At 41.5% G+C, this 21190-nt stretch overlaps 1 protein-coding gene across 19 annotated transcripts in view; it reads right to left on the reverse strand.

The window, feature by feature from the left end:
- LOC122766468 (calcium/calmodulin-dependent protein kinase type II delta chain) overlaps positions 1-18944 on the reverse strand; it is a 557529-nt gene extending 538585 nt beyond the window's left edge. For 15 of the 19 annotated variants that reach the window (XM_044021358.1, XM_044021355.1, XM_044021352.1 and 12 more), the window contains exons 1-2: positions 18538-18943; positions 15524-15618 (exon numbers count right to left, since the gene is read on the reverse strand). In XM_044021358.1, the coding sequence (XP_043877293.1) occupies positions 15524-15618; positions 18538-18599 (157 nt within the window). In that variant the 5' untranslated portion in view covers positions 18600-18943. Of the gene's footprint in view, positions 1-15523; positions 15619-18537 lie in introns of all 19 variants that reach the window. The other 4 variants (XM_044021346.1, XM_044021348.1, XM_044021344.1 and 1 more) reach the window with 2 other exon arrangements.
- Between the last annotated feature and the right edge of the window lie 2246 nt (positions 18945-21190).

Below are 21190 nucleotides of genomic sequence, written 5' to 3' on the forward strand. Positions count from 1 at the left end.
CAATTATCTCCCGCTGCAGCCACTGTGATCATTTCCAGACTCCAATCTAATGGACAAACAAGAAACTTTCTGTGTTATACATGAGACCACGACCACTGGCACATGTATATTTAGGGATAAACGGATTCTACCCTTGCTTATGCCTGGAGGAACGTACCAAATGAACAGGAAACGGATTGTTTTGCCATCTTTCAACCTAAAGATGTACAAAACAGTAGCTGTGTAGCACGACCAGAGAGTTAAATCAACAATGACAATGTGTCTTTTCACAGCATTATTCACAAATTCTGCATTGTCTAACCCAAGACAGTTCAGTAACTGACTGAGCTCAGAGGTGGAAGACAGCGTTGGAGTATCTTGACACAAATTACAGGGTGTCGAAAGGTCAAAGAAAGGGTGAGCCCAAACGAATGACAAAACTCAACTACTGCCCCATAGAAAACCAGACGTGACAGACGTGTTTGATTTGAAAATAGATTTGGCAGATTTGAAATAAGTTGGATGACGCACTGTTCGCAGTAAACAGGGCTGTGACCTCTAGAAGATTCAGCACATCATTGAAAAGCTTTTTGGCAATAAAAGAAATAAGATTCTGATTCAACAGTGAACTCCAGCTAGACTTGAAAAATGATTCCGCAATCACAATATCTGTCAGTAAAATCCCAATTTTTTTTTTTTCCAATTACCGATCAGAAGGTACATTTAGCACTATAACCAGGTAAGGCTAAAGGTGTGTTCACTTTCTTTCCCCAAGTCAAAAAGGAGTTGCAGAGTGAAATTACAATAACCTGCGCAACCGCACCGGCCTCATCCACATTTACTTAATTAAAGTATGAACAATATTAGATATTATTAAGGCTGATACGGAGACTATTTTTAAGCGGAGGTGTAATAGTCAGTGCATTTGTGCCGTTCCATTCCGTCCTGTAAGGGACATTCTGTTCGGTTCAGGCTGTGTTCTGAATGGATTATGATTAACACGGAGGAAGAGAGAAAAGTCCTTGCATTTGGATCAAAACACAAACAGAATGTGATGCACCAAAACACCCTGTACTGAACAGTGTGATACAAAGAGGTGTACTTTTAAAAGAAGAATGTTGATACCAATATACTACCTGCAAAAGCTCCACAATTCGGCTCAACAGTTTTCAGATAATAGTCATTAAACCTCCTTTATCAGAAATTTAGCTAAAATCACAGAATGCACTCCAGTCAAAATTCCTCATCTCCACGCCGATATACCCTGGTGAGTACCATCAGAGGAAGGTCGCGTACCACTGGTGGTATATGTACCACAGTTTGAGAACCATGGGTTTAAACAGTAGGTGTTTTTCCACACTGTAAAATCCACACTAGTCTAATTTCATTTTTACTGTCTGTGAACTGATAATGACAGAACAGAAATCTGACAACCTCAACAATTTCCTTCAGGGGGGAAATGATCAGCTTGTGTTCAGAGAATCTGATCCAGTTTCCATTGTGTTTTTATGAGTATCCACTGTGGAAGTGCCAGTGGAATCCCTGAGTTAAACTGGAATTACAGCGTCAGTCCAGCACCACCGAGCAGAGTGACCATCTGTTTCAGGGAAGGTTTGAACACACAGCCCTGTGACAATATTTATTAATCTGAATATGTCCTTGTGCCAATGTTTAGAAGAAGAAGAAGTAGAAGCTGGAAGCAAATGTCAGAGGTGCAGCCAAAAGAGAAATAAGGTGGGATGAAAGAGTGATTATGTTTCAAACCGTGCCACATTTGCTATAATGGTAAATAAGAGATGTTTTATGGCTCGGGGAGTAATGTGTGAAGCTTACGGAGATGAAATTCACTGGCTTAAACAGCTGCACCGTGTAGATCAATTCTGTCAATAATCCAGAGTTTGTGGTGAGGTCATTGCCGAATCATATTTTTTCCACACTGAACTCATGATAAGAGCAGCTGACTTTGTGTGTTATCGGCTCAAACTGGCCGAACACAGGGTGAAACAGACAAAATGCCCTTCAGCGTGTTCGGGTTCCCACAGCTAAATGATGACCTCATGAGCAAATACACAATGAGATTAACATACAACCACGTGCTGCTTCTTTGAATTTGGACAAAAGTTAATGTGTCACAAGGAGGAGCCTACATCTTCTTGTTCTTCACTTTACACTGGTCCCCCAAAAATATCTTTCCTCTGTGTGATGCAAAAAAAGCAAAACAGTTTCTTATCAAACTGTAAGGTCGAGCGATTTCAATGTACATGTTGTAAGAGTTATCGCAGGAGTTATCATGCAAACACTGTGCATCGCCATTATTTTTGGGAGATTTAACCCCAGTGTAACCCTCTGGAAACCTGGTGTTGTGTCCCTATAGTGGCCATCCAATGGTGTTGCCATTGTGTCAGATTTAGTGGTATCTGGTGGTGAGGGTTCAGATTAAAACTACCAGTGTGTCCTTTGCGTCACTCTACCTTTTCAACTATGTGGGAGAAATGACGGTGACCTTCAGGTTTTATACAAAAAAAAAAAGAAAGAGAGAGCCAGTGTTTGGTTTGTCCATTCAGGGCTACTGTAGAAACCTTGTGGTACAGCATTGTGGAACTACAGCATGTGGAAGATAACACACTGCTGATGTAGATATGAAAGGTTCATTCAAAAGTGAGACATGCTGATAGACCTCCAAATTGGACCTTTAAGTGCACTCAAACATACTACATGTTGTTTATCAGAATTTTAAAGAGTTATGGAACCCAGACGTGCATTTTCTTTCAAACCAACCACTCATAGCGTTATAGGAAAACTCATTGAGTTTTTTAGTCTGGAACAAAGTAGCACTTGGCTGACATTGTAAGCCATGTATTCTTTCAGAGTCTGTACCAAACGTTTAAGGTCTACCAATTTCTGAAGGATTTAGAAAAAGGTCTTTGCTGGACCAGACACGGACACTACTTTACCTTTTTATCTGCCTCAGTACAGTCACTAGAATTTTTCTTCTATTGGCTCTCACCCACATGTTCTTCATTTTCTCTATGCTTCTGACGCTTCTTCTCTCCCCAAGGCTGAAAAGCGTTGCATTCCCACTCTCTAACCTGTTTCTTTTACTTTTACTAACTTTATATTAATTCATCCGCACTGTGTGCTTTTAACCTGCCGTGCCTTCCCTATATTGCTCTCAAAAAAAAAAAACCTTGCATGCAGAAAACACTCTTAACCTCAGGTCATATCAATTGTTTTCACCCCCTATTGCCTGGTTCCACCTCTCCATGCCATCAGTGTGCTTCACTCTCTCCTTCGCTCTTTTGAGAATAGCCCTTGTTCCATTTGAAGGTTAAGAGTTCTAAGGATGTTTTGGCTCCACAGTGGAGAGAATTTGGCCCCTCGCTTATTGGATCACAGACTTTGCAGAGCCAGTTCCTCCCACCTGGATATCCTTCCCCACATTAGATTTCCTTTTTCTGATTATGTTTATCCCAGCTGTTCAGCATTCATCGACCTTGCTGTCAAGCGATTCAATTTGCGAGCTCCGAGCTCCGCGATGTTGACTCGATGGTTTGGCCGATGACAGGAAATGGAAGCCACTCCTGCTGCCCAGGTTAGATAAAAGCTCTAGAGCTATTCTGGACTTTGGAAATTTAGTTAATGAGCAGAACTGTGCGTCATGGCAACATCACAAACTGTGGCAGCAATGTCAACACGTGGGCACACACTGCCCGAGGTGAAAGGGTAAGAGAGAAGGAAAATGGAAGGAGGCAACTTGTTGATTACATAATTTGAAAACACATTTAAAAAGGACAAGGAAGAATGTCACTTTGAGTTTGATAAAACGTTCTGAGGAAGGAGGTTATGGCCCAAGGTATATATGATTCGATTTTGTTGATGATCCAGATACAGCTTGGCAGAGCTTTGCTCTCTCTGATTGCTTTTTCTACTACAAATTAGATTAATGGCCAATCTGACAGTGTCTTATCAAGACAATTGCCATGTTTTTAACCCTGTTACATGAAACATAAGGGGGAGTAGGAGCTGCACGCATGTATGGATAGAAGAAACTAGAAAGGCTCCATCAGTGTTGGAAACAAATTCAGAAGGACAAACAAAAGAGGCAGATTGTCCCTTTCATGTTGACAGAAGAACAAATAATACAAACAACTATGGACTGGCTCCAGTGTGACAATGAAAAACAGAAACAGCATTCCACTTTTCCCACACAATATTACCCAAGTCTGTCTCTTAGGCAGAAAAAAGAAAGCTGTTGCTGTAGCTTCCCCTAAAAACAAGACTGAAAACAGCCCCTGCGACTGATGCAATTCCTGATTTCATACACTTAGCATGAGAGAGCGAGAGAGAGAGAGAAAACATACTGACGGGAGGCGTGGAGGGAGAGACAAAACAAGGTTCTCGCCAAGAGTGGTCCTGCGGGGCTCAGCGCCTTTCACATGGCGCTGGCAGCTTTTCACCTCTGCTGTTGGTGCATAATATTACGTGCAGACTGTCCACGCATTAGGGAAGCCTTCTTACTGACACAGTCCAGAGAGTGTCCCTCTGCAACGCGGGGAAAATTCTGCGAGTTCCATTAGCGATGTGGGTAATTACTCCAGGAGAAACCCCCGGGGCACCTTTAAACAATTCAGGTCATCATAAGACAAAAGCTCTACGGACTTTATTAACCATCTGCTGTCTCGTGGTGGTTCACCGTGGTGATGAGCAAGCATCTCAGTATGTAGTGAGCTAAGCTACTAGTTACTCTTCAGTATAATAAATACAGCTTCACTGCACTGAAGCTATGGTGCAACAATCCAAGTTACACAAACATGTTCAGTCAAAACAGCGCTAAAAGATGTTTTTATGGCTTTATGAATGTACATTGAAATGACACTCATACTTTTCATTTATTTTCTCCTCCATGGAGCTGACGAAGGATTGATTGAACTACTTGTTTTTCTTTTTAAAGGCAAACTCCTTCAGCAAGAGAGAGACAACCCCCTCATCACATTTACACTTGTGTAGCAGAGCAGCAATTACATGAATACATTATTCAAATGTGTTTTGTTTTGATGGTGTATCCAAAGAGCTACAAGACTGTACATCTCTCACAGGTCATCATCTCATTCCCACTCTACCCTTATCTCCACGCAGAAACAGTGATGAACACAAAGATTAAAGTTCGGGCGTCAGTGCCATGTGGAATGGCTTCCCATTCGCAGCAGGTGTGGAGATAAAAGGATGAAGGAGAGGGATTTGCTCTTTTCCAGAGAGCCACAGAGCTTCAGAGGCACAGCGATGGGCTGACCTTGGACCCTCAGTGCGAGCGGAATGGTTTATTAAGGCGAAAGAGAGTACCGCTGGACGATACCCGAATTCTGACTGACAGACGAGGAAGCCCTAATTAAAGCAGGCAGCCTGTCCCTCAAGTGGCTGGCCTACTTGCCTAAAAGAGGATTTAGAATAAAGACGGGAGGGACTACTCCAATTTATTCCCATGTTTCAAAGAATCAGAGAGAGACAGCACCTGAGTGGTTCAAGTGCTTACCTTGAGTAGCTGCAACAATGATACATGAAGGCAAACAGAAAAAAACATCGATATTAGAGACACAGCTTTTGATGTTTGAGGGGTTTTTTTTTATGCTTACCAATTCAATATTTATCTGGCCGAATATGATGGCCTCAAACATCACATGCCTGGCCTCCTCACCTCACATTATCTCTGAAACAAGCAGGAACCCTGTCCTGAGGCCTTTCAGGAACTCTATGCAAGTCAGCTGCATCGTAAGACTTTGACAACCCTGGTACAACAAAGGCAGAGCTCAACGCTCAGGTAGTGCACAGGAAACTACATCCCAACCAAACCTGTTGTCATTCAGAGAAGAGAGAGATGGGGTTACCAGCTCAGAGAAATGGATACACTGATACACTCAGGTACCTTGACAGGTAGAATCCGAGATAATTGCCAAAAAAGGGTCCTGTTCTGATTGTCCGGTCAATGTATAGGTTGTTCAACTGAAGGTATCCCAAACATGTGACGGACTGACAATACACACAAAAATCCAACGTGGGACACTTCTCAAGGAAGACCTGAAGGACATGGCTCGGTTTAAGAATATCTGTGCTAAAAAGGCAATTTAAAAGGTAATAAAACGTGTCACGATATCACTGAGCCTCTTCAAAGATTGTTTACTCAAGTCATCTAATATTTCCCTGAGAACAAGATTACTCTATGCCAACAGTGGTGTCACACAGAGAACTGCACTAAATACAGATTGCGAGCATGTGCGCGGCTGCAGCTGAAAACTGGGGTGACATTACTGCTGTGTTGATGACGTGAGCGTGCAAAGAGGGATACGGCAAAGTGAGCACGGGAGAAACGGCACCGTGCAAAGCTCTATAATGAAGCAACAGGGCAAAAGTGTAATTTTGTTTTTGGTTCATGAAACTGTGGTGGCTGAAAAGTACAGTGGGATGACAAAGATGTTGTTTGTGACTTTAAATTGTCAAAATACAATCCGCCCAACGGCCAGACCAAGTCTTTTCATTGTATTAAGAACTTACATTGTCACAAGACCAACATATTTCAATGTGGAAGATTCAATATGTGTATTTTATTGTGTTTGTGGAGTTTTTATTTTGTGTGTGTGTGTGTTTCTGGTGTGTTTGAATGGTCACAGTTTCTATTACACAACGAAAGCTCTTATCCAAAGAGCAATAAAACAGGTCACATACCAGCTTATCTGATTCAATGGCAAGCTTTGAGAGTCGACCTATGCTTGAGTAAAGTGCAGTAGGATAAACAGACTATGTTTCAGTTCCTTACACCTCACTAAAGTAAATAAATAAACCTCCACAAAATGAATGCAATATCTATTGGTATTGGGATGGAAGTTTAGCTCTTTTAGCGATGTATCTGTTGCATTTCTACCAATATCTCCTGCATTTCTTATCCGAACACCACCAAATTTAGCACTGCACTCACTGGTGCCTTTAGTAAGTCACCTGCCAAGTTTAAAGCCTGTCAAGCCAACCGTTGCACAGTTATGGGATTAAAAAACAGAGGTTCCTTGCATTTATATTACCATCTCATTCTAATAGTTATCAAATATTATTTCCATTAAGTCAGTGATTGTTACAGCACTTGGCCAACTCATTTATCTCACACTCAACTTTTCAATTCTAAAACATCATTATGCTTTTAGAAAATGTTCGCGCTGTTAAGCTGAACATCAATAAAAGAGAAAGAAAAAAAAAGACGTAAGAATTAGCCCGGGCTCTTTCTTTTCAACGACAGGTTGATTCATCAAACAAAGGCTCGACTTCAGAGAGACTGAGCCGCTAATCCACAGAAATCCATCCACTGTTATTATTGCACAAGAGGAGAGACAATGCAGCTTATCAGTATTGATGAGGTGCCTCCTGTGGGCTTTGATTGAGTGGGTGATAGGAGACAAATCAGCTTAGCACCCACTGACGTATTTCATCATCAAATGCTCAATACCTGCCATGTGCTGCCTGCCGGCAGAGCAGTAAAAAAAGAATCGTACCCCACTGAATCCACAGATTACAATGTGTCACATTGTGGCAATGTATTAGATTAAGTAATTTCACAAATGAAAGAATGAGATCCTGTTTTGTTAGGTCAATTTTTCAGGGTGATGTCAGATGCCCGTTTGTTTTCATCATCATGCATATTTCATGCCGATTTGTTGTCCTCCGTTCCTTTTTGTTCTTTCAGTTATTCATCTCATCCTCAGTACAAATATATTTGGGTAGAAATAAAAGTGGACAAAAATGGAATAGCAATTAAGTAAATAAAAGGTGGAACAATAGGTGTCTCTCATCTCCGGTGATTGATGGGTAAATTAGCTCAGGCAGAGATGAAAATACCTTTTGCCACGGACTGAGGAGTCCTCCACCCCCGCTGACAGTTGCTCTATTACATGGCAGCCTGATTTCTGCTTTTCATGCTCCCTCGCGCCATTCTAATGAGATATTTTTAGAACACCGCAAGCAGCTGTGCATCAGAAACAAGACCGGGGAGTCTGAGTTGAAAGACTGGAAACATACAAACACTTGCTGCTGTTAAGCTCCTGTTAAACTTTACCGATGCATTTCAACGCCACACGCTCATAGAGATATATACAACTCTATTGTGGAATAACTGAAGACTGCTGCAAAAACCGATACGGTTCAAGGCAGAAAGCAAGAAAACTCCAAAACCTGTGGTTTCAGGTGAATCAATCACAGGGGGGTTAAACACAGTGATGTGAAAATCAATGCAAGACTAACAGAGCCTGAGCGAGGAGGGGGAAAAAAGAAACCAGAGTAGATAAAACGCCTCCACCTGTTTCCCCCTGGGAGAGACTTTTAGAGCAGAAAGATGAGAGGCTTTTGGAAAAGTGGTGTATGGTAGTAATTAGTAATTTATGTATTTTCTGTTTTCTTTACGATACGTTTGATTTTCTTTGACAGTGTTTTGCTTTTATGTTGCAGATACAGACCAATAGAAATTTGGATATCTGTAAAACAAAACTAGTGGGAGAAACCGCAAACTTGAAATTTTACAGCCTAGAAGCTCATCACACACTCTGCACCAAATTTTGACTGTGAGCCGCTCGAACCAGATGTGTCCGAGGGAGATGAAGCATTGTTCTCTTCTTCTTTGGTAGGAATGTGTCCTAATCCCCGCCACCCGATGCAGAAGTGGGATATCACAGGACCCTGACGCGCGAGTATACCAGGGCCTGCGATATGCGGCACGCAATGCATGTGCACAGAAGTGTACCCGGGCCTTTGTGGTGCAGCAGAGGGCACCATTAGCACACCTTAAATTATCTTTGAATTAATCCGAAAAATGAGACAGTGAAGTTATGTTGCTCGCAGAATCAGGATTAACGTCTTCCCCTAAGGTTTTGCTGTGAAAATGGACGACGGCAAAACTTAACCGTCTGAAAAGTAGTGGTTCTCACCTAATCAAATGTTAGTTTAGTTGTTAGCGCCACCCAAGTGAAGCAGTGTAGAAGAAACATCACAGATGAGCAGTGAATATAGGGAAAACATGTCACATAACAGGAAAAAAAAGCAGCAGCCCTGATCACCTTTGATGTTCAGATTATGAAATGAAATAAAATACACATACACCTCTCAGATCTGAGGTATGTGGAGTGATCGATCTGCATTCTACACGGAAGATTACATGGAGGGATATTGTGATATTTTCACGCCACTCCAGCATCATTCATGCATTCATTGCAATTTGCTCAGGCCCTGACAAAAGCAATCAGGGTCAGTGGAATCACTTAAGGAAAGGAGAGACGCACTGTTTAAGTGGTGAGGAAGACACAGGGATGTTCTCCAAGGCTTTACTGACTCATCGCTTATGCTTGTGTCAACATGGGTCTGTGTGAACAGCTCAGTGGTTTCCTACTCGTAGGCCATATGGGTCAGTCAGGACCTGAGGGATGAGCCGATGTGGATACAATGGCAGGACACGCTCAAATGTCCTTTACCCTTTATAAATGGACACGCAAACTCACATAGACTCTCACACAAACACAGAACACACTCGCATAATTCAGCTCCCTTGATCCATCTCTTTCATGCCTGGTCTTAGTGGGGCTCAGTGTCAATGGAGTGTTGAGTCTGTGACATTAACTGCAAATCCGGCGATTGCCCCACATGGCACGCCCACCTCTGACATAGCACTCTATCTAGATACACTTCACATTTTGTGTGTGAGTGAATGCACTGACATGACATGAACACATTAACCACAGTTTCAAGGTATCCGGCTCCTGTTCCTGCTCTTTGTGGTCATTATAAGCAATTAGCACCAGCATTTTAAGGGATAAGGCCTGAGATGCTCACCCTCATTAAAACACATAGAAATACAGATTATATCCATTAAAAAGGCTCAACAAATAAAATCTAGGCCAGTTTAATAAGACTATGTTGTCTTGGGAATATAGTCACAGCTTTATCTCGCTGCTAGACGGTGTTTTCTTCCCGGTAACTAAATCAACTAACTTTCAACACCAAAGTCCAAAGAGTAAATCAGCGATTTATCTTAAGGCAAACACACATGGTCGATCCACTGCTGTCTTCATCAGTGAATTCATAATCTGTTATCTTGTGAATCTGGTGTTTGAAATACTTCGTTTGTGGCACCAACTTATTAAATGAGACAGCTGTAGACCGGCAGCCACTGGGTACTCACGAGGTAAACATGGTGATTTTCTTTGCACTTTGGTGCAGGAGAGATGGTGGTTTACAGTGTGCGTTTCCAGTCAGAAACATTTTACATATATATTATATAGTCTTAAGATTCCTGGCTTATGGTTCCTGGCACAGTCGGTGCCGACTTTGTCTCAGTGCCTCATACAACACACACTTCAAATACCTGAACCCTTCCTTTAGGAAGCATCATCGTGTGCATGTGTACATGATATTCATTGTTCAGCTAAATGTGTCTGAGCTCAGTGATTCATACAACAATCAAGGCATCATGTGCTTGGCCAATTAACAGCACAAAGCCTGAAATATAGTCAAATGCCTATATTACCCCACAGACTATATTTAGATCTTTTGTTTCCATGGGAATGAGTAGTTCACCGTGAGCGACCGCGGCCTCGGGTATTTTCCAGAAGCAAAAAAAAAAAAAGACAGAAAGGCTGGATCCTGAACCAGACCTCGCTTTTTTTCCACAGCCTGGTGGGTTTGTCAAGTGATCATTTCCACTCGGCCAAGTCCAAGCATCACTAGGTCTGTGTTTAACCGCTGTCCTAGTTTTCCCCTCATGCACCTCTGCACTGTCACTGAAGACATGCTTTCAGTCCACAACATCTGGCCAATGCATCAGTCAACGTCCTGGCTTTTATTTTGAAGGCGGGTGGCAGTGCACACAAGCTCTATCCAAATTTGCAACATTCTCACTTTTATTATTATTATTATTATCAATTTTTAACACAACAAAAGCTATAAATGTAGAGTTAAATTAAACATATTTGCCCAAACCAACAAATCATTCACTAAATTCATGCAAAAACATAAATTAAAAAGAGATTTAAAAACAAGATGGAAATCTAACCTCCCAACATTACAAAAGGGGAAGAAAAACAGGAAAAATCCTCTATTACTCAATAATTTATCGAACTAGCCAAAGGGGATGAAGCATAAGGCTACAAAGCAATGCCAGGACATATGTACTCATCATAAAAGCCAAGCAGAAAATCGTTTTTGAAGGCCATTGGGCCACTGACTCCAGTTGAATCACTATAATTAGGTTAGATTAACTTTATTTTTGACCCTTCAGTCATTATAATGGATTAGATAATCCTTCTCAATTAAATAGTACTATGCTTGACAAGAGTAGAACATATCAATTCCCCATAGGTCACAGTGCCATAAGATGATGGATTGTTTCGATTGTCATCACAAAATATTTGGAGCACAAATTTAGCAGGCCACATGGTTGGTTGCCCATTTGGAGACCCATTTGGAACAATGGCCTTTCTGCATGGAATTTGCATGTTCTTCCAGGTTCTCCAGGTTCTCCGGTTTCCTCACACAGTCCAGAAACATGCAGATTCTGGGATAAGGCAAATTGGACTCTAAATTGACTGTTAAATTGACCCTCATGTGGAGGATAAAGCAGTAGAACATCCAATGAATGGACATATTTAGCATTTTGATAACCCGGAAAGAAACATTAATATTGTTAAATTCTCAAAATACCAGCATTTTTGAGAATTTAGATCAATAAATGTCTGCAAACAATAGTAACTAAGTGTAGAGTTCTGCTCTGGTGTCAACCTTCAACCATGAACTGTCCTATACCTGCATCTGTAAGGAGATAAGATCTATTTGACTGGACCAACCATCGTTTAAATCAAATCTTCCAACTGTAATCCAGAATTCTTCAACAATAAAACACACTATTCACACAAGGAAACTGAAAATAAAGCAACAAGAGCTTGAGATTGGCCCGTTTACATGTTACACAATGACACATGAGCAATCACAGCTGTTATATATTGCCGTTTCCATTAAAGCTAATAAACTTGGCTGCATACGCCAACGCTGTTCTCAATCCAAGCTGTGTGCCATCTACATATCAATGGCCCATTTCCCGATTCCCCCGTGTGGAGGGGGTGACCTTGCTCTGTACTGTTGCTGTAATATATTCTGACAGTAAACTTCAAGGGCTGGAGAAAACTCTGCCTTACTGCATCCGACAATTCAATGCTACAAACACAGGTTCAATAAAAAATGGGAAATACAGATGGGAATCTACAATGCGGTATTTCCCCGCTGTCAAAATAAAGAGCCAAATTTGTCCATAAGACTAGGAAGGGATAGTTCAATGTGATTGTTTCAGGTAACGATACTAACGACACAAGATGCGCCACTTCACTGACAATGTGGCTGCCAAAGGACTTTGGTGTGGGAGAGTGAGAGATTTTCAGATGTCACTTTCCCATAATAAAAATATATTATTAACTAATGTTGGCTTGTGAGCCTTCTTTAAATTAGCTAAACTCAGATTTTTCCCTTGTTTTTCCACCACTGGCAGCCATGTTTTCACTGTGACCAAATGTCTGTGTAAGCATCCAAAAGAACCTGATCTATCCCTGCATATCCAGCTGCAGTTATGTCAATGCTCCTTGGAATTGCATTGCATCCAAAAAGCTCTTCCTTTGGTGTGGAGCCAAGGTTTACAGCCACATTGAGGTCTTTCCAAAGAGACACAGCATCCTGTTTAGGATTTCTCATCGCGCAGCTGCAGCAGCAGCAGCAGCAGCACCGAGTGCAGCGGCGACTCTGGGATTTCCCCTCATTGGATGTGACCTTGAGGTCACTCCCGCCGCCTCGGTATCTGTCAAGTTTCACAGTGCACTGCTGTATCAGCCTGAAGACATAATAAGTCCCCAGTGCGCTCTTTTCCTCACATCTGACAGTCACTGCTGCGTCATGACGTCGGTTTAAATCATCATCAAAGGCTTAAATATGACATCTATGTTCGACAAAATCCATATTTCTGATCCTGATTTGGAGCTGATAGTTGAACGTTTTTTTTGTTTGTTTTTTTTTACCAGTGAGCTAGTGTGCAACCACTGAGTGACGGTGATGTTGGAATCCTGGTGTTGTGTTTGACTTGTGGCCATGAGGCCTTCACGGTGGAGATTTTGACCCAGAGGAGAGCAAGAGGGAGAGGAGTGAGGAAAAATATAAATTACATAACCAAGAGCCACAGACAAGAGCCACTAATAACTGTGTACTTCCCGTTGTCAGAAGCGCACAACACGACCATTAAAGAATACGTCAGTTTCCCCTGCAATGCTAATTCCGCACTTTTTAGACCCACTCGTAGGGGGTAGGGTCCTCATTCACAGAATGTAAACAGTGTCCGCCATCTTTGCTAACAGTTATGCTAACAGGACCAAGTGTCACTGGTGGGCACGTAACAAAGAAAAGAATGAAGACATGTCTCAACTCAGGGGAAACTGAGGTTGGGAAGCACCATTTTTCAAAAGTACTACCCCTATTCTAGTATCTGTGAAGTATTCCTTTAAAGTCATCATCAAAACTGCGCCTTGTTCCCATCACTCAGTACTGAATCTGCAGAGACCACCGATCATATAACCAACCAGGACCAAATAATAACGCAGTTCTGTGTATGTGAACTAAAATGTTTCCACTGGGGTTAACTCAAAAATAATGAGCAACTAATTATATCTTCTGGTTTTTTTCTTGCTTCCACAAGTTTTTCTTTGTACAAACACCAGAGCAGTCTACAAAACACCACGCTGGCACATCACACACACACACACACACACACACACGCCTCAAGAAACCTTTCCATTCCACCTAATTTACTCCTTCAGGTGAGGGAGACTCGGCGTCAGCGAAGGCATCAGGCCAAAGCAATCCGAGTATGGAATCAATCATGGACTCCCCCCCCTCTATAAACATCTGCCCTCTTCTCTTTCTGCTCTCCTCCCTTTCATCGCTCATGTTCTGCTTTCACCTCTGCAGCCACGGCTCCACAGATTAGACCCAGGAGCCACAGACCTTCTCGTTTTTTTTTTTGGTTTTTCCACCATTTGTGCAGAATGAATGGAGATACTGTGCCTGCGATTCATCACGGCCAGCAGAGTGGACACTCGTTTTAGATTTCGTTTCACTTTTGAAATGGATATTCAGCCCCTTTGTGAGAGACACAAGGAGGAAAAACTGATTTTAGCTACTGAACTGAAAAGGCTCACCGAAGAAAATTAGAAACTACAGCGTCTCAGGAATATGTTTGTTGCTTTGTCTCACCACTACACAGCCCTTTCTGACTGGAAACTGTAGTTTGTAAACGACGCATTCTCCCACACCAAAGTCCATTGAGAAAATCCTCAATTTTACATTGTGGCACACAGGAGTTGCCTCCACTAAGTGTGTTTAAGTGAGTTCATTTGTGAGTTTGGGGTTCAAAGTGGCAAAAACTTCCCGGGTCGGGTGACAAGTTCACAAATTCCATTTCACCGTCAAAAAAAGTTGTCAAATGGAGACACGAAGCTACAAATATAGATTAGATGAGTCTTTTCTTAAGTGGCTAAAGTCTGTTTTTCCTTGGGTTCCTGCTGCATAGAGAGCGGGGGTCTCAAACGCAAATGACCTGGGGGCCACTGAGCATCTAGTCTCATCAGGAGGGGGAGCCTAATGTTTCTAAGCATAAAGCAAATACTCCATCATGACATAGCAACAACAATATTTGCAATAACAATATTTGTGACAGTAGTTCACAGAATTTCACAATAAAAGCGTTTGTTTTAATATGCACCACAATAAAAGCCTACTTACCGTGCAAAAAAATCGAGTGGAGGGTCTCGAGGTTGAGACCTCCGGGGTAAAGTGTGTGTGGGAACTGTGTCAGTTACTCATACAGTCACACCTCACAAAAACTGATCTATCACTTTAAAAACCGCACTCTCCCCCCACATCTCCGTGCACTTATTCAGGCCTATCGGCTTTCTGTTTGTGCATTTGTGCACTGTGCACTCCCCCCATCACCCCATTAAGGTCTTGTGCTGGGATCAATCAGCGACACAGACTCCAGACAGCGGGAGCCTCGGCCCACGCTGCACGGATAATGACGGGGGGGGAAGGAGGAAGGTGAGGAGAGGGGGAAACAAAAATCCCATACACAATCTTTTTTTAAAGGGCACTGGGAGTTTTTCCCTCACCATGCTGCCGTCTTTCACCCTCTCGCGCTCTAATGTGAAAGCAGCGCTGTGAGTCATGTGCAGCTCGTCAGAGTTGCGACGCTGTGGTTGTGTATCGGAGAAATGAGTCATAAAAATGCCACTCCTGGCCTCCCTGCATGTTGGTGCCACAGTGACGAGTGAAGTCACAGGAAAAAGGACATGACAGGGAGGAAGACAAAGTACAGTCAAAAGAAGAAGAAAAAAGAGGTGGTGTTCACACAGTGACATGCCTGAGTGACGGAGCGCCTCGAGGCCTGTAACAAAGCAGCTTTTCACGTCACAGTTGTGTGTGTGTGTGTACTCACCCCTGGCAGACAGCTTCTTGGTATTGATTATTTTGGCGGCGTATTCCTGCCCCGTGGAAATCTTCATGCACCTCCTCACCACGGAGAAAGCACCTCTGCACAACACACGAGACAGCACGGCTCAGTCACGGCATTTACAGGGACAGTGTGATGGTGCAAAATTTAGGTTACACATTCTTGCAAAAATCATTGCAGAAAAGCGAGTGGACGCCATCATTCAGTTCGAGATGAACTATTAGAAGTGTTGTAAATTTTAATGCTGCGCTGAATTATCAATTGTTTGAATCAAAATCTCAATATGAAACAATGCACTAAATGAATGACAAAGGATGATTTGAAATGAAAATATTGTTTTTCGGCGATACATCGTCGTCCTTCCTCGTGCGATACGATAATCGATACCCCAGGGTATTTATCGATATTTTAACTAATAAATTAACACTGATTTGCGCTGGGCGTCGCTACTTGATGTGTCCCCAAGGTGGCGCTGCTCAAATGAATGAGGGAAGACTTACCTGGCCGAAAAAGAGGGAGTTTATGGCGGGATAATGTTGGAGAAAGCTACGTTAATAGATGCCCCATCCACATTCAACACATTTTAATGACTTTTAATGCACTTTGTTCTCTATGTTGGGAATAAATAGAGACGTCCTTTTAACTTTTTACGTTAATGTTTTGTTTTCTTCAGTTAGACAGATATCGTGATAATTGTCTTGCGATATATTGACTATCACAGAATGGTTGTATCGCGATATTATTGGTATCGCGTATCGTATTGTGAGGTCATTCCCGGCCCTACTCTCGAATGTCTTGTTATGCCCACAGACCGAAATTCCGTTTTAAAGATTTGGAGCAAAGAAACCAGAAAAAACTCACATTAATGGAAGACTTTTGGACATTTTGGACGACCATATTTTTACAATAAGCCCACAATGGACAAACTAAACACATTTAGAATAAAGTGAGGGATATTCAACTGAAACATGTAACTTCACCCATAAATTATGCTGAATTGTACACACTGTACCTTTAAAATTAAAAAAAGGCACAAAAATCAGTCACAGGTGAACTCTTGAAGGTCTCGGTTGTTTGACCTCCAAGCGAAGCATTTAAACCGACAGAATATAATGAGGCGAAAAAGCTTCTGAGGTGGCTGTGTATCTCTGGGTGTTTTGCCGCCGGAATTCTGCGTGACGTTAAATGACCTTTTTATATTTGTCATTTATGCATACACTCAGTGCACTCAACAGAAATCCCTCTTCCTGTTTATTCACTCAAAAACAACGTGCCGAACAGAAAGAAATGCACAGCTCATTAAAGAAATGGTGCGTGAATGGAAGGATGTGTTAAAGGATGCCAGGAAAGTTTGAACATGACACGTGCAAAAGCTACGGGTCTAAATCCAGACTGCTGTGAATGTCTAATGAACAGAGGGGATTCTCAGAAGCAGTGCGACACCCCGTCTTTTCAAAAAAGACCTAAAAATAGTCACTCTTTCAAAATGTATGCAGCTGAAATACAATGAATCTAAAGTACAGTGTTCATGCTGCCACTACAGGAATTTTCCTTTAAGGCTACACGAAAATATTCACATTTAAAAAGCTGAAAAACCAGAAAACTGGGTTTCCAACCAATTTAGCGATTATCAAATTAGTTGACAATTCATTTAGTAATTTACAGTAAGTGTCAGGGAACTACAGCGGCCTTCGCATACCAGATCTTCGTTTGCAAAGTGAGCTTTCACTTCACACCCGAAAAAAAAAACCGCTCTGCTTTTCTTTCTTTCTTTGTTTGAGTTGTTGTAGAAAAATGACAACAAACTTGCCCTTGCCTTCAGTGCAAACTAAGGCTACATAAACAAAGCACTTTTTATTTTAAAGCTATTACACAACCTTTTACAAACACCTTTGAGGTATGTATGTTCAATTTCTGCAAATAAACCCTCCAAAACAGAGGGTTTTTAAAACAGAGACTGCGCTGCTGAACGCCACTTCAGTTTAGTTTGATGCAGGGGCCCCCTGGGGTGCCTTTGGCCTGTGACCTTAAAAGTCTAAAAAAAAATGCTCAGGCTGCGGACACTTCACACTGTCCACTCCACTGAAACATGTCCATCTACTTCCACATCTCTCTATATCTATGTCAACACATGGAACCGTGGAGAAAATACAAGAACACACACTCAAGAGGAAGCACAGTAAATGTGAGGTCACCACTCTGTGCCTGAGCCACTGAGGAATGTCGATGCTTATCCACTACAGGGGCGGAAACTTGTGCAAACCAATGACTATATATATATATATATATATATATATATATATATATATATATATATATATATATATATATATATATATATATATATATATATATATATATACTTTAAATCCAGTACATACAGTCACCAAGATGATAAGACACATTTAATATGATTTTTATACATTTTAAACCCAGCTTCCTTCAGTGCAGGGGTGACAGGTTAACCTGTCCTGCACTTCAAACGAAATTCCAGCCAAATTTCTGCTTGTTTTTACTTGTCTTGCTTCTACTCCAGATGTACATGCACTGTGCAGCGTAGTTTAAAAGCGGAGAAACATGACAGTTGACCGCTTGATAATTCCGCATGCACTCCAGTGCACTGAAGTGGCGCTTTGTAGTGCAATTTGAACTTTTAAAAAAACTGCCACACCAGACCGTGATAAAAACACCCTTCCTTTAAAACACAAGTGGGCGTTAACCAGTAACAAAGGGTGAATCAAATAGTAGAGATAACAATGAGAGAAAAGTTTTAAACATGAATTACAGGTTAAAAAGTCTGTTTGAGCGCTGCTCTGTTATCACACATTTATGAATAAGACACAAATACGTGGTAGGATTTTTGAATGGGATTCTTCACGACGTGCGTGCTGTCTGAGAATCCCGGCAGGAACAGGTAGGCGTCCGCAAATAGTACAAACACGTTGCAATTTCACAACATTTACAATAAAATATTTAAACAAAAATAAAAAATGACTTACTTTCCGAGCTCCTCGTAGAGTTGGTACTCATCAGTAAACCTGGTGCAGGTCGTTGAAGCCATGTTAAGGTGTTAGACTCCGGGACGTGAACGCAGCAACTCTGGAACGTGAACGCCTCACCTGCTCTTTATTTTCACTGATTACTCTCCACAAATCCCCGTCCTTTCTGTGTATGTGTGTGCGTGCGTGTCCCAAAGTGGCACTTGTCGTCTTCCGCAAAGGGAGGGGGGAAATTAGATGAAAAAAAGGCAAAACTCGGGGAATGTTCCTGGAAAGTGACTCCCTGGATGACAGCGGTGACAGCTCGGCTTCGCTCCTCCCAGAACCTGCGCTCTCAGTCCGGCTTGTCCTGCAGTTGTCACACACGTCGCGACCTGCTGTTGTGTTTGTCTCCTCACTGACACTTGGATTAGTTGATTGCCGTCAAAGCGGATTTCACATGTAATGTTGCATATCCGGTGCCCGGATTTCAAAATAATATATGTGTGCATTTCACGTGTATTTTCAATAACATATGTGAATTATACTCTCATTTAAAATAATAATATGTAAAATAATGTAGTTTTGTTGGTTATATTTTAACAACCACCACAGATGTACAATTTTACAACCTTCATTCATAATTCGTACCCAGCTTTTGGAGGAGGGAATCGAACCGACAACCTTCAAGTTGAACGACAACTGACAACTGCCACATCATCTCCAACTGTGGGTGATTTCAAGATCTTTACTTTGAAAGCAAATCTTATTTCTACCTTGGGATATTTTCAATTAATAAAAACATTCAACCTGAAATGTTTTATTTATTTTATTTTGGAAGTGAAATCCTCATCATCATCCGGTTTTATGCCTGCTGTGCGGTGTGCAGCTTTATGAAGTTCAATTTCCTCCGACCGCTCTCTACCTGGACAATCTGCATACGGGCGCCATCTAGCGGCCAAAGATTAAGCTATTGGTGCCAAACCTCTTCCTTCCTCTGTTGATCTCCAGAGAGAGAGGAAGTAAGACCTGCTGTGACCTCCGACCCCTGTCTCATGTCGACTCCAGTAAACAACTTTTTATTTGAAACATTTTCTCCTGTTGTTTTTCTTCATGCACTGAAACAAGTGTGTTTTTAATGTTTGTTGTTGTTAAACTCAACTTTCTTTGCAGTTATTAGTTTTTTTATTATTATTATTTAATATAAGGAGTGAAAATGTCACAGACTGCTTTAATAAAAATGGGTCAGACATGAACAGTAAGCTCCTTAATAGGAAGCTATTACTTATCAAAGTAATTATATCATAGTATATACACACAACGTCAACACAGATTTAAGGGGAAAATTCCAACACTTTGTGTCACAGAACTGGTTCAGAACGACAAAAGGAGCCTGATCAGGTTATGCTGGATCACCATTAATCCCCATTTAGCCTGTAATCTCATCTAATCCACCAGTGAGGAAGTGGTGTAAAGTGAAGTGTGTGTGTGAGTGAGTGAGTGAGAGTGTGTGTGCTGTCTGTATCAACCTCCATCAGAACCATCACCATGGCGATGAGTTATTTTTAGACTGAGAAGAAGGTGCTCCTGCTAAATCTGGGGAGCCTCCCGCCCTCTGCTGCCCTCTAGTGATCAGACACCCTATTTATTTTCCTCTCAGAACAAGAAGTCAGATTATTTCACAGATTATGTTTGCCTTGGAGTTGAGCTGCAGACTGAGTCTACAGCTCAAGTCGTGCAAAGCAATAACAGTCATTTATTCACTGTTGTGAAATCTCACCCACGCAGCTGTTACATTTCAAAATGACGTGGCCTCATCAGTTTAAGGCTGTTTTTACAACATTTTCATCAGTTTTAAGTATCTTTGAATTAACTATTTTAAATTAACCATAAATTATTCATATTAAATCGATATTATCAGTTATATAGACACAAGTTAGTTCATCTTTAAATGAACTTTCAATACAAATTAAATACAAATAATCTGCAATCATGACCCACACAGTGATGTTTGCTGTGGTGAATCAATGTAAACCAGTGTGCAAGTAAACTTAATCTGAAGTTTATGATTTAAATGAGTGAATCTCAGTTGTCCAGATGTTGTGAGTGTGAGTGGAGAGACAGCAAATGACAGGACGGGGGCGCTGTTGCAGCACAGTAGGTTCAGAACATCTGGCCATGGCAGAGGATCGATGCACACTTTCAATAGGTTTCAGTTTGCTCTTTAAAAGCTATTTATTTTTTTCAAAAAGATCATATGAACTTACACTTACAACGATGGTCATAACATGATGTATATGTATGAAAATAAGCAAAATAATTAAATAAAACGTGTATATAGCAGCAAATAAAAACAGAAAAATAATGAATAAAATATCTTTCATGTCCTTTACTCATGGTTTTTCAATGGTGAAAAAACATGGCCCCTTTCTCTGCCTGGAAACTGAAGTTAGTGTCGCTCTGTAAACCGTGTACTCAGCTGCACCAAATCCCATAGAGAAAAACGGCGATTTTACACCACAGCACACAGCGTTTGTTAAACCACTCCTGCCTCCATTATCAACTCTAAATGTGTAATTCTGTGACTTTTGGTGATTGAAAACCTTTGCTCGGACTCTCCTGAGTGGCACAAACGTAACAAACGAGGCGGCGGCACACCAGCAGCTCCTGAGTC

The sequence above is a fragment of the Solea senegalensis genome, linkage group LG3 (genome assembly GCF_019176455.1).
Source record: "Solea senegalensis isolate Sse05_10M linkage group LG3, IFAPA_SoseM_1, whole genome shotgun sequence".
NCBI lineage: Eukaryota > Metazoa > Chordata > Actinopteri > Pleuronectiformes > Soleidae > Solea > Solea senegalensis.